The 15,154-nt window shown below is 33.9% G+C and overlaps 1 protein-coding gene across 1 annotated transcript; it reads left to right on the top strand.

Moving 5' to 3' along the window:
* Positions 1–1,706: 1,706 nt before the first annotated feature.
* LOC121262527 (flowering locus K homology domain) lies at positions 1,707–12,515 on the top strand. Its single transcript, XM_041165034.1, has 6 exons — positions 1,707–2,335; positions 8,457–8,709; positions 9,969–10,117; positions 10,208–10,483; positions 10,797–10,991; positions 12,106–12,515. Exons 1-6 carry the CDS (start codon positions 2,000–2,002, stop codon positions 12,280–12,282), a joined length of 1,386 nt encoding a protein of 461 aa, XP_041020968.1. The 5' UTR covers positions 1,707–1,999; the 3' UTR covers positions 12,283–12,515.
* The last annotated feature ends 2,639 nt before the right edge of the window (positions 12,516–15,154 follow it).

The following is a 15,154-nucleotide window of genomic DNA, read 5'->3' as shown; positions in this document are numbered from 1 at the left end:
GAAATTTTTCATGTCACTTTCCTATGACATAAAAGAAGCAGAGACAAAATAATTGAGGAAAATTTTGAAACAAATTTTACACTTTTTCAAAACGAAGTATCCAATAGAAAGGTACGAATGGATGAAAGTTGTTGTAAACTTCTTCTTTACCCCAAGTAAATTCTAATGCCCTTCTTTTAGAATTGGATTGGTCTTATCAAGATAATCAATCTATCAAAGGGATTTCTTAGTATATACTGAATAAAATTAGAATAAAATGTCATGGAAATGTTTCATAATGGGAAATCATAATGAATAAACCTGATCGCTCAATACTGAGATAGATGCAGTTATATTGTCGAGATATAAATATCTTTTATGAAACGTTGAACTTTCAACAATATTGTTGAAAATAGTACGTGTTATATTTGAAATGTTAGATGCATCAGTATGAAGGTTACTTTAAGAGAAATTAATATTCGAAGACCTAATTTCTCTTATACAGAGAATTTCATTGCCCTTTGAATCATAAGGCAAACTACACTAAGATTGTTCTCATCTTGGAATTTTATTAGTTCGAGATATTTTTGATTCAACATCTCTCTCTCATTTATCGTTGAGTTTCTTCCTTTCTCTCATCTGATTGCTTAGTATACCAAATTTGTTTTAGCTGTTGTTTTCAAATTCTTTAAAATTTATTTATGAAAGAAGTTAGATAAAAGATTAAAAGAAATGATGTTGGTGATATTTAAGTATATTTATTGATTTAATCATGTTGTCTTACTAGTTGCCATAAAGTCATGTGTATTTTTTAATAATATAGAAATTCCTTAATATTAGGCTATGTGAGGCTTCATGTATTTTTTTTTTAAATTTTGTTTAATTCATTACTATCATACATTATACTTATTTTTTAAAATTTGATAGAAAAATTAATTAAAATGACATTGCATATACGCCAATAATAGGATTTAAATTATTACGGATAAATACTTTCATTGTATGCCTAACCACAAAGAAATAAAAGTTAAATAAATCCCAAAGAAATTTATGAAATATTGATATTTTCTTCAAATAAAAGGATATTATAGAGGTACAATGATGACAATCACAACATGTAATAACATCATCAACAAATAAATAAAATAAAAAGTTGAATAATCTAGGGAGAATAGTAATATTTTATTATTTTGAGATTTGAAAAAGTTGAATTATTTTTATTTTATTTTATGCGAGAATTTGTAAAAATTGTAATGATAAGATGAGATGAGATGAGATGATTTAAAAGTATTCTGAATCCAAACTTATTCTAAAAAAGGCCACATAAGAATTGTATATTTGCATTTTTTAAATAATACTATATTAAGAACAAAAAGAGATTTAACAAATATGCAAATCTATTTAAATTATTAAGAAATTATATAATTTCTCTGTATATCATAAATGATACAAATTTTTTTTTAATTATATAATTCATAGGTAAATGATGCATTTGTTAAGAAGAAATCATTAACAAATGCCAAAAAAAAAAAATGTACAAAGAACTACAGATTTGTACAAAAATATAGAAATAGACCTAAATACACAAAGGTTAAAAATAGAGAGAATTAAAAAAAAAAAAGAAAAAATCTGAACGTCATTTCTGATAAAATCTAAAATGGGCCGGTCTGTAGAGCCCCAAAAATTCATGTAAACCCAGCCACCCCCGTACCAATTCCCCATACGGCGCCGTTTATAAAAAGGCACACTCACGTAACCCTAATTTTTTTCCTCTCTTTCCCCCTCTCACCGTCCTCTTCTTCCTTTCCTGCGCCGACGCTCTCTCTTTTTTTTTCTCAACACCTTCTCTCTTTCCCCCACCTCTTCGTCTCTCTCATCTCTCTCTCTCTATCTGTGTTTCTCTCTCCATCAGCCGGTAACCCTCTCTGTTTAATTTCTCAACCAAAACCCTCCCTGTTTCTTTTCTCTTGATGATATAAGTGATCAACAGTCTTATTTTACCGTCCCCAGCACCACACTAATGGCTGAAGTTGAGGTTGATCAAGGTTCTGGTGAACCAGAAGCCGATCAAGTTCCCGATGAAGTATCTGATCAAGTATTTGATCAAGTAGTCGTTCAGGTTCCTGAAAACTCGGAGCCTGAACAAAAGAAAGAGCTTGATGAGGATTCTGTAGTTGGAAGTGATGAAAAAAAGTGGCCTGGGTGGCCTGGAGAGAATGTTTTCCGGATGTTGGTTCCCGCACAAAAGGTTGGTAGTATAATTGGTCGCAGAGGAGAGTTCATAAAAAAAATAGTTGAGGAGACAAGAGCTCGCATCAAAATTCTTGATGGTCCTCCAGGGACAGCAGAAAGAGCTGTGAGTTTGTTTCTAATTTCATGTATTTCACTCTATTTCGTAATGGGATATTCATGAATAGATTCGTATGCAAGTGCTGGTTAATGTATGTTGTTTGGTGGTTTTATCTCCTATGTATATACTCATTTTGGGCAGATCAATTTGTTCCCTAACATGCCAAATATTAATATATGTTCTTTTATTTGGTAACTGCAAGTTTCTACATGGAACTTCATTTTTGTAACTTTAAGTTTCTACATGGAACATATTTAACTATTTCTTTCTATTGAAAAATAGTAATGTATAAGGTTAGGTATGTATGGTAGTGCTGTGTGCAAATTGTCTCAATTGCTCCTCAGAAGTTAAGTTTGGTTACTTATAACTTTTTGTAATTGTTGAAAAGTTTTACTTATATAAAACAAAATAATTGTTGAAAAGTTGTTGTTCTTGATGCTGTGGTTTGACCTCAATGTGTGTGAAACCAATGATGTTAGCCATATAGTAGTAATATGATATGTAGGATTTGCTAGAATTAACATAGACGAGAGGTGGGGCTTTCTATCTTTTCCTAGAGTTTTCTTGTCGGATTTAGTAGAGTTTTCCTATCATTTCTAATCCTGTTCCAATCCATATTATGTATATAAGTCCATCACTAGGACATCTGGGAAAAAGTAATGCTATTATGAGTTGGTGTAGGATTTTAGGTCTAAGTGAATAATGGCTTTATACACCTAGTCTTGATGTTATAACGAGAATTAGGATGGACTTCTGATATTATAGGAACTCAATTATTCTCCATATGCACTAGTTGAGTACTATGAAAACTTAGTGGAAAACTCTTGACAATTAATATAATTATTCATTGTATAAATGTACTCGCTTCTTGACTGCTATTTCGAAGAGTAGTTAACTATCCAAACTCATCTAAACTATGAAAAAAACCTAAGAGACATAAGAAAGGATGGGAGTGGGTTGTGTGTTCTAATAGAACCGATCTTTAAAAATGATTTAAGTAAAAGAAGATACGAAGGAAGATCAAGGCACACAATCCATAAAATATGAATATAATTACATCTATTGTAATAACAAAAATGAATCTTTGCAGGTTTCATTTGCAAATTTTTAAGGCAACGACTCAATCATCAATAAGATCTCAAACTTGAAGAACCAAAGACCCAGATTGTAGGGATCAGCATTGTGTATTACAAAGTGCTGAAAAGTTGATCTGGAAAAACCATATGCATCTTTTACCAAGAAGCTCTGCGTTCTATCTGGTAACTTCAAAACCTGGGTGATTGATGTCTTACGAAAGATGTAAACATCATAAAAGAAACTCGTAATCCACAATAACATGATACAGAGATTGCCAGAAATTCTATATTGCTAATAAATTATGGTTGTACTGAATTAGGACCAACAGAAACTATATCAACTATAACTTGTGTTCATCGTACCGATAAAAAACACTGTTAACTTGCCCATGTAAAATTCTAAATTTATTTATTTGTAGTGTTGTAGTTTGTTACAAAACACTATTATGAACCAGAATTTATTGTATAAAGCATCACAATCCACTACTATGCTCTTGAAAGAAAAAAGAAAAAGAAAATACTAGTACTTGTGTATAATGCCGCAACCAAATTGTTACTTTGTAATACAGCGATTCTGAATTCTTAGCTTATAAGTCGGTATGGTCTAAGGCTTTACTCTTGTTGAGCTGCAGTATACTTTGGCATGGTGGAATTTCTACTTAACTTATGCCACCAACAGGAAATTCGTTAAAAAAGATCTAGGTTGTAGGTTGATGTAAATTAATAGTTTTTCCCATTTTTTTGCCAGTTATTTTTCAAATTCTTGGAGGTCACAAATTTGCCATATTGGTTATATATGATAGAAACCCCTATTTCCTATCACAAAATATTTGAAATAAACCCCCATGTACCTTACTCATCTGCATCGAAATGTTCTTCCTTGGTAGTTCTTTTCCTTCTAGGCTCTCTCTCTCAAAACAAATTTACAAAAAACCCATGTTTTAGTCAAACTAGTTTTTCATGGACCAATGTAAATTTGGGTGCTTTTTAATGAAATGACAACAATCACAGCATGATGAGGTTTGGCAGCTATGTTGGCCACTCATGGCTGTGGGGAGTTAACTGCCTTCTTGTTTAAATTATGTTTCTTGCAAGAGATGAGAATTGCAACTGGCTTGTAAGTGCCTTTCCTTTCATCTTATTGTGTGTGTATCCTATGCTACCATCTAAACCTATATTTACCTAACTCATTTTTATATCAAAGAACTATCTTTTACAAATAGATATTCAACCGTTTGAAAGTTTTCTTCCAGTTTTGAATGTTGCTTCAATTTAAATATCTGACTCTCTTGAGTGTTTGGTTTTGAATTTCTTTTTTGGATAAGTTGTAAAAAAATTAGATTAATAAAAAAAAATCAATAGGCATAGCTCAAGTACCTATGACTTATACAAGATAAACACCTAACTAGGATTTACAAAATGATATAAGAACTGTGGACAGTCCATTAAAATCTATCTCAATTGCCCAAAAGAACAGTGTTGAGAATGAAATCTTTAAGCTTGTCCATTGTCCTCTTGCAATCTTTAGAGCTTCTTTCATTCGCCCCTCTTTTTTAATTCATTGTTCTCATGGGCGGGGGCCATTTTTTGTAATGGGCTAAATGTCCATATTTTCTCCTTTCGATTGTAAACTCTAACTAGGTGCTTCTCATGTATACTCCATGTGTACTTGGGCTTTGCCTATTTCTATGAATAAAACTTCTTAATTACCTATAAAAAACAAAAATCATTCGCCCCTCTAAATGCATCACAATAGGTATATGGAAACCATATTCCATATTGCTGCAACTTATGGATTGTTATGTAAGCAGTCCAATTTGAAAGTCCACCAATCTTTTGGGCATGAACCATGCTAGCCCCACTCTAATAAAGAAATCATTCCATATGGTCTTGCTACCTTGTTGATGTAATAGCAAGTGATCTATAGCTTCTCTATTCTTCTTGCACATACAACACTAGTCCACTACAATGGTCAAGCATTTCTTTAGGTTGTCTATAGTAATAATCTTCCCTAAGGAAGTATTCCAAACAAAATGGCCGCTTTCAGAAGTACCTTAGTCTTCTAGATAGTCCTAGAAAATGTCCGTCTCCAACTATCATGCTTCAAGAGTACAGTAAGTTGAAAAAATACGTCTCAATCTTGTGCTACTTTGGAAAAACAAGCATTCATCGTGCAGAATCACTGGAGAGTCCCAAAATATCAGCTATTGAAGCTTCCTTTGCTCGCACAAGCTCATATACTACTGAAACAGTTAGTTCAAGGACCCCATCTCCACACGGATAGATCACAGAAAACTTTAATACGGGAACCATTACCCACCTTATGCCGTGTGTCTCAAGAAAATCCCACAAGCCTCCTCTTATATGCTTCCACAACACCACTCCATGGAGCTCGATTGAACACCTTTTTACGGGCTCCCAACCCTTCCTTGGAGATTGGATTGCATAACTTCGCCCAATATCTCAAATGAAATTCAAACTTATCACCCATCCTACTACATAAAAATTCACGTTGTAGCTATTCTATATGGTTAGCACCTTATTGGGAAGTGGAAATGAGGACAAGAAATATGAGACCAGTTGGAGAGGATGCTTTTGATCTAGGTAATACTTCCACCTTTGGACAAGTAAAGCCTCTTCCAACTATCCAATCTATGCTTGATATTTTTGATCACACCATCTAAAATAGCCATTGTCTTTAAAAAACTAGTATTTTGTTTTGTATCTTTTAAAAGTTTATAATTCCCCTTTAACCTTTTTAAAAGAATTCTATCCAAAAAATTATAGCAATTTTACTATTTTCTAGAAAAACTTGAAAAACATATATAGAATCTGGTTTTTATTAGAATTCTCAATATAGCCCCAAGTCTCATGTATTAAAATTCAAAAGTGATATATTAAAAAAACTCCATGTCTATTCTTTCTATTCTTCTTTGGGTCTCATCCAAACTTTTTCTTTTTTGTTTTCTCTATATCTTTTTTTTGCATGACATTTTTTTTAAAGTTTCTTCTAAAATTTTCCTTCTAGTTAACAATAAATGTATTCAGTTTTTTTTCTAAAGAAGGTAAAGTATTATCTATCTTTAATTACTATATCTCAAATTGATAGATATATTTATATGATTATTTTGTATTATATATACATTATGAAGATATATAAAAATATTTATTATATTTTAGTCTTTTAGGTGCCGTTTGGATAGTGAATTGAGATGAAAGTTGAAAGTTGAATAAAATATTGTTAGAATATTATTTTTTAATTATTATTGTTTTGAGATTTGAAAAAGTTGAATTGTTTATTATATTTTGTGTGGAAATTTGGGAAGGTTATAATGATGAAATGAGATGAGATGAGATTAAACACTTTTTGTATCCAAACCGGGCCTTAGTGATAAATCTTTAATATCTTCAGCCCCCCCAGAGATAAATTTTTGGATCTGCCACTGCCCACATTAGTTATTTCTAACCGATGACTTAGCTAGATTCACTCTCAAATTAGAGACAACTTCAAAGCATAATGGAAGTGCTCCAGTAGCTTGAATGTGACATTGGTTTGCCCTAGAAAAATTGAAGGTATAATTTGCAAATAAGAGATGCGAAATATCAAGTGTACCATAGTTGCTATTCCCCACTGATAAATAAGAAAGAAAGCCGCTATCCACAAAACCTAAAATATTTTACTGAGAGCTTCCATGACAATGAAAAAAAAGTAATGTAGATAGTGGATCCTATCACACACCATGAGAAAAGAAATTTGTTGAAGAAACCAATTGGAGAGCCACTCATTAAGATAGAAAAGAAATTTGTAGAGAGACAACATGCTAATCAAAAACTCCATCTCTTCTTAAAACCAATTCTAGCAAGCAAGGTAAACAACAAATTCCATTTGATGTGATCATAAGCCTTCTCTATGTCTATTCGATGTTTTTTTTTTCCTTTTTAATAGGTAATCAAGAATTTTTATTCTTAAAGAAAATAGGCATAGCCCATGTACACATGACACATACAAGAGAAATACCTAACTAGGATTTACAACTAAAATAAGAAAATAATGGGTGCTAAGCCTTTTAAAATCTATTGCCACTGCCCACAAGATCAAGTTTTAAAGCGGAACGCTTTCAATTCATCTATTGTGCGCTCGTGATCTTCAAAGCTTCTATCATATCCCTCCAAATACACGAACGCCTACATAAGCCATCTTCCAAATTATCACCACTTGTGGGTTGCCATGAAGGCCTTTGCAACTTGCAAGAAAACCCACCAGTCTTCTAGGCATGGCCCATGATATTTCAACTCTTGCAAAAAAGTCATCCCACAAAGTCTTGGCCTCCTCACAATGTAGAAGACTAGAAGTAGATAATCCACCGGTTGACCATTCATCTTGCACGTGCAACACCAATCCAAGCCATGATCTATCGATTTCTTAGGTTGTCAACTCATTCCTTTATGAAAAGGCATTTGTGCCTTGGCTAGTCCGAACCTGATGAAAGGATTGGACAGACAGTGAATCTATCTTTCTTGGAGAGGCTCCATGTGATCTTGTCAATAGTTCCAACTGTCATCTTGTGGAGTACAACAGAGTAAAAAACTGGACATCCAAGTCCTAGTCCTGTGCAACTCTGATGAAGTTAACATTCCATTGAGGAGAGGCTCTAGGGAATTCCAAGAGCTAAGCTATTGAATCTTCTTTCGCCCATGCAATATCTTTGAGGCTTCGGTTACCACACCATATGTCATGCCAAAACTTGATTTGAGAGCCATCACCCAACTCAATATGACTGTTTTTGGAGTAGGCAATCCTCTTCCTATGTGCTTCCACAAACCCACCCCACGTGGTCCACTTACCTCATTCGAGCACTAGCAGCCCCATGCTTCACTGAACTTCAATGTTTCTTTCTTCTTATTCTTTCCTGTTCTTATGTTATTGAGATAAGCTTTTTTTCCCAGAAATATCAAAGGATAGTTTGTTTTGGTAATTGTGTTTTGTATGTAGATCTTAGTGCTTATGCTTAATGCATGTTGCCGGTGTTGTTATATGTTGTTTTGAATAGGTCATGGTATCTGCCAAGGAGGAACCTGACTCTTCTCTTCCTCCAGCTATGGATGGCCTTCTGAGAGTTCATAAACGCATTGTTGATGGTTTGGAGGGTGATTCTTCTCATGCTCCTCCTGGCACTGGGGGCAAGGTTTCAACAAGGCTTCTAGTGGCTGCCTCTCAAGCTGGAAGCTTGATTGGAAAACAGGGAGGAACAGTTAAATCCATTCAAGAAGCCTCTAATTGTATTGTTAGAGTTCTTGGAGCAGGTTTTTTATTTATGAGATTTAATTCTCTACATTTTTTGTTCATTTTGAGTTAATTCTGTAAATATCAAATTGGCACTCATCTCGAGTAACCTCACCTCTCTATTTATTTGCCATTGCTGCAAACCAACATCATAATGGTTGATCACATGAGCATATATATGTTTGTACTGAACATATCAGAGATTGGTGGCATTTTTTGTGGTGCACTGAAGTAGAAAGTTGTAAATTTGCAATATAAATTTTGCTTTCCTGTTTAATACAACTGTATAACAGACAATTACCTATCAAAAATAAAAAATAAAATAACAGACAATCTTTGTTTTAATAAAATTTTATTAATATGCGCAATGGTGCAACCTAGGGTGTGCAAGACTCGTGTAGTCTCTTTGAAAAAAGTGGATTTACCATAAAAAAGTGGATTTTTTCAGTTGGGTCCCACTTTTTTCAAAGGGTTTGCACGCCCTAGGCCTGCACAAATAAATTTGCTTAGAATTATGGTCATTCTTGCGCCATCTAACTTTTGGAGCACTGATTTTACTCCTTTCTTCTTTTGCTGACAGATTGTGGGGAAGGTTCTTGTTATTTTTTGTGGACACCATACCTATTTTTTGCATTTAATGCTCGTTGAAATTGAATTTTATCCAAATGGAAGACTCAAATGTTTGTTTATTAGAAGTGATGTATGGCTCAATAAATTTGTTTCAATATTCCCAAGAGAAATCTGCAAAGTGGAAAGGAAGAAACTAAGAACAGCTTTACAAACTGTCTCGTCTGCTGTTGTTGCTACATTAAGGCTGCACTGCTATCATATCACCTCACTGTAAATAGTATTGATATGGCCACTTATCCTTCCATTTCTATCATGGTTGTTGTGATAGGTCAACTGCTGCTATGGATCTCCTACCACTTCTGATGACCTCTAATTGCCACTTCTGCTAATCATCTTAACATCTCCTTCTGAGAGCTATTACCAACTACCTATTGAAATTCAAATCTTTCAATTAAATTGACTTAATATTTTTCTTCTTTATCTATATATATTTTTTTAAATCGCCTCGTTGTTGTGAAAAGCAGTCACAACAAGTCACTAGTTGTGGTAGTTCTTAGCTTCCTTTGGTCTTGCGTTTTTGTTTTGCTCGCCTCAGTTGATCATTTTACATGGATGAGTTCATTTTTAAATTTAAATTTCTTTGTTTCTTCTAAGAATATGTTGGTACATATCTATGTCTCATAGTCCATTTGTTAAATAATTTCTGCAGAAGACCTACCAGTGTTTGCTCTTCAAGATGATAGGGTAGTTGAAGTTGTAGGGGATCCAGCTGGTGTGCACAAAGCGGTGGAGCTAATTGCATCTCATCTCAGGAAATTTTTAGTTGATCGTAGCATAATTCCAATATTTGAAATGCATGTAAGAAGATGATTCTCATCACTAAAGCAATAAATTGAAGCCAGTTAAGTTTGCCAAGAAATGGAAATGTTGATGTATGCTTTTTGACAGATGCAAATGGGGAATCCTCAGATGGAGCATATGCCGCCACACCAATCGTGGGGTCCACCTCAAGGTGGTCCTCCAAGTGGTGGTGGAGGTCCTGGCTATGGACCTAATACTCAGTACATGCCACCTCCACGGCAACTTGACAATTACTATCTGCCTTCTGACATGCATCCTCCCATGGAAAAGCAGCCTCATCATGGGATATCGGCCTATGGAAGAGAAGCTCCAATGGGTCTACCTGCATCATCAAGTGCCCAAGCTTCGTCATTGGTTACCCAGGTTGCTATGCGTTTCCTATCCTCTTATTTTCTTTTGGACCTTTGGTTATTGGTCTACTGAAAAGATACCTCCCGACACTGTTTTGATCTTCTATAGTTAGAGGAACTAAACTGTCCAAGGTTACAGTGATGTGGCATGCTAACCAGATGGGTGCAATAATAATAATAATTTTAATAATAATAATAATAATAATAATAATAAAATAGGTCAAAGTGCTGTGCTGTGTTTTAAACATCTCTGCTTAATTTGTTGTCACCAATGCACTTTGTCGGTGGACAGGTCAGTTGGGATTGATGCTCTTCTTGTTTTGCAGGTCACACAGCAAATGCAGATCCCACTGTTATATGCTGATGCTGTTATTGGGGCAGCTGGTGCAAATATAAGCTATATTCGTAGGGCTAGTGGGGCAACCGTCACCATACAAGAAACTAGGGGTGTTCCTGGAGAAATGACCGTTGAAATCAGTGGAACTACTCCCCAAGTTCTAGCAGCTCAGCAGCTGATACAGGCAATATTCTTTTCTCTGCTTTGACCTATTCTCATGCCTATTATCACAGTCTATTGGAATGGAAATGTTAAAGTTTCCCTTATTATTTGGGGTTAAAACAGTAATTGTCCAAATTCTGGGCAGGCTCGTCTTCTTGGGCTCAGCTCAATGAAAACGTTCATATTCAAATGTGGTTAGCATGCCTTTTTGTTATGGGGGTATGGAAAACATCAAGAGAGGGTGGGGGGATGGGCCTAAAGATCAGATTATGGCATGATATATGGTGTGGGACCAGCCTGTGAAGATAGGAAGAAGATGATCATGAAGATCACGGTTCTCCTTTCTTTACGTGTAATTCTAATACCACAATAACCTGAGAATTAGATAAAGTAAGGAAGAAGATGGTTGTTATAATGACAATTCCATTTGCATGTATCCTTTGTGTGTGTGTGTGATGTAACGTTTTAGTCTTTCAAGCATAGGTATGCAGGAGTGCATGCATCTTTTTTGTTTTTCTTTTGAAGGGGCGGGTGAGTACTTTGATTGATATTAACAGTTAGGTTTAAACTGAGGGTGTATATTGCCAAAAAAGTGGTAGTTGAAGTTGCAAATGGATGGTTTTGCTAGTTCCATGTGCAAAATGAGAAAATGATGGTAATTTCGTGCATGTTAAACACTTAAGGGTTGGCTCAAGTGGTAAAGGTCTTAGGCTTGAAGTTATGCTCCCCTTAGGTCTAAGGTTCAAATCCCCTTGGGTGCAAACAATCTTTAGGGGCAGTCGGACTAGGGGATCTTCCCCTTGAATTACCCGAGGTGTAGTTGTGGGAAACTCCTTGCCGAGCCTGTGCATTCCCAGGATTAGTCAGGACGCTGTTCTCGGACACCCCGGTGCCAATAAAAAAATAAATGAGCCGAGTTCAATGCTGGGTAATGAGTATTGGGGCTGAACTTAGGCATCTCATTTCATTAACTTAGGTGTAATTTAGCTCAGGTTTGTGTCGAGTTCAGCCACAATTTTGAATTGAGCCTCTTGTGAGAGGCTTTTCTCTTTTACACCCCTACTTATGGTATTTTGCTAATTCTGGCGGAATTTGTTCCACATTATTGAATTGTGTTCTTTTAAATTTTTGTTCAGAATTTCATGGCCGATGCTGGAGCACCAACACAGGCTCAAACAGGTGGGACTACAGAGCCAGGTTATAATTCTTATCCACCTCATGGTTCTGTATATGCATCTCCACCTCCCAATTCTGGACATTCAGGCCATACTGGAAGTTATGGCTCGGTCTATGGCACAAACTATGGGTACTAAGCCAGTTGATTGATCGTTGTTGTGGAGACTATAATGCACTTACCAATGAAATTCCATTAGGTTAGTTGTGATGTTGTAATATTCTTCATGCCAAACTTCAATGTTTTTTTTTTTGTACGGGTTAATACCAAACTTTAGTGTGTAACTCAGTTCGCATTTTCGGAGTTTTATCATGTTCCTTAGGATTATTTGATGCTTGAGCCAATTTAACATTGATGAGACTATTGAGCCAATATTTTTGCTGCTGCTTGTTTTGATTTGCTGATCAAATTCGGTTCTTCGTCTCGTACTCGCTTCCATATAAGCTGGTGACTTGCTATTCCAGACCAATGCTCAATGTTTTAGTACTTCATGAGCGGTGCTGTATGCGCTACTGTGTCCACGTGGATCTAATTACATAATATTCTGCACATTTTCATGAGTTATTTGTCCTTCACATCCTGGGTATGGTGGACTTCATGGTGCAGAACTATGAGTTTCTGTCTTTTTATGAATACTAAAAGTCCTCTCGTAAAGACAGGAAAGATCCAAAACAGAGCAAGTTCAAACCAGTAATTTTTCATGTAAATGGACACCCTGGAAAGCATGATGGCACCATCCTGCTTCCTAGATCGTTCGGATTGGTAACACAAGCTGTTTATTGGAAACTTGGCTTCATGCCTGGAAATTATTGTGCTATATACTTCTTGCAAGCTATAGTGGAGCGGCTTTGGTAAGCTAAGTTCTTAAATACGTGTGGATCTAAAAGTATATGATAAGTTCATGAACAATCCAGTCTCTTTGAGGCTTCATCCATTCTCTCAGCTGCCTTGCTTTGTAAGCAGTCTGTGTTTGCAAGGTGAAAATCGGAATCTCTGCCAAGATTATAATCCAGTCTCTTGAGGCATCATCCATTCTCTCAGCTTTGTAAGCAGTCTCTTGGCAAATGAACATAGCAGCTTATTAAAAGTTCGAATTCAGCTTGTACATACTCAGATTTGAATTTGGATATTGGTTAGAATGTTAAACAAGTAAAATTCGGACAAATTCGGTTAAACTCGGTTTAGGCTTGTGAATATAACTCTTACAACGCTCGATTTGACTCGTTTGAGCTCGTTTTGAAGCTCGTGATGTGTTATATATGTGTATTATATTTATTACAAGCTAGCCGTATTATATATCAAGCTATTTTTGTAATATTAGTTATTTATAAATTTATTTAATTTTGTATTATGTAATTTAGCATTAATGATATATATAAATTTACTTTTGATATAATTATAAATGTTTAGAGTGCACATTTACTCTAAACATTTACCAAATTAGCATTAATTGATTCAGTATTATTTGTATAAATAATATATATCATAACGTAAGTTGATAGTATTTATTTTTAATTAAGGAATCATATCATTATCCTTGTACACAATATGGTTTTCATTATATTAGATACATGATAACACATTGTAATTTATACCTATTATAGTATAGTTGCATATTATTATATTTTTATAAGTATATTTGTAATATACTTATAAATATATTATCTAGCAATATATGCTATAATAAATTCATAATTTATATTTAATAATAATATATTATACGACTATTTTTAACTTATTATGCACTATATATATATATATATATATTAAATAATTAATTTATTGCATTGATTTGATGTATTACTTTTTAAATTTGCAACTATTAAGTGAATTTAGTTTATAAAAAGTTATATCATTAAATTTGCAACTATTAAGTGAATTTAGTTTATAAAAAGTTATATCATAACAGCTTTTTTCAATAAAAACTATTTAGTTGAATAGTTAAATGGTTAGGAACTTTTGTGATATTTAAATTTTTTTATATTAATCAAAATAAAAGAACAAGAATTTAAAAAAAAAAAAAATCGAGTTCGAGCTCGAGCTACTTGAGTTTGACTCATTCGTTTATTTTTAGTCGAGTTGAGTTCGAACAATATTAATAGTTAGCAAGCAGACTTTGAACAAAAATATTTAAGTTTATATTTAGTTCGAGACTAGTTTAAACGAGTAAATATGTTAATTGAGTTTAAGTACTCTTATTCAAATCGGCTCAACTGGATTCATTTACAAGCCTAAGATTCATCTGCCTAGAGTTCCAAATGTTACCTTATTTTAAAGGCATCATATTTTAAAATAACCAACACTTGTAAATTGTATACAAGTCTACCTTTAGGCTTGATTTGGATAGATAGACGCTTCTATCTCATCTCATCTTATCTCATGTTTTCTTCATCCCATCTCATTTCAATATCTAGACACTACAAACAAAAATACTTTTTCAATTTCAAATCTTCAACTTTTTTATCTAATTATTATCTAATTATTACAATTTTTCTACACTTCTAAACAAAATACAAAAAACAATTAAACTTATTCAAATCTAAAAAAAAAAAAAAAAAATTAAAAATATATATATTCTAACAATATTTTCATTTTATAATATTTTTATTTAATTCTTTTTTCCTCTCATTTTTCAAAATCCCATAAAACATTTAAACTCAAACTATTTCTAACTCATCTCATCTCAACTCAAATATCTCACTACTATTTACAAATCATTTTAATCTCAACTCATTATTCAAACCAGGTTAGTTATTCCATGGTTAGGAGAGAAACCGATTGACAAGGCAAAGCACATTTTCCAAGTGTTTAATTTATGTCGAATTGTGTACATAGCCGAAGAACACAATGAATTAGGAAAATAAAGATTTATACTGCCAAGAAAGGCCTGCGATCTGCCTATCGCTTTATTGTCATCATACCTGGAATTAAGGGTTTAGTCTCATAATAAACTTAGCATATTTGGTCGTCTATTTGTCTTCCAATTTGGTGTTTTTTTTTTCTTTCGTTTA

This window comes from Juglans microcarpa x Juglans regia, chromosome 4S (genome assembly GCF_004785595.1).
Source record: "Juglans microcarpa x Juglans regia isolate MS1-56 chromosome 4S, Jm3101_v1.0, whole genome shotgun sequence".
In the NCBI taxonomy this organism is placed as follows: domain Eukaryota; kingdom Viridiplantae; phylum Streptophyta; class Magnoliopsida; order Fagales; family Juglandaceae; genus Juglans; species Juglans microcarpa x Juglans regia.
The sequence above is the reverse complement of the archived record's forward strand: the minus strand, read 5'-3'. Positions and strand labels throughout refer to the sequence as shown.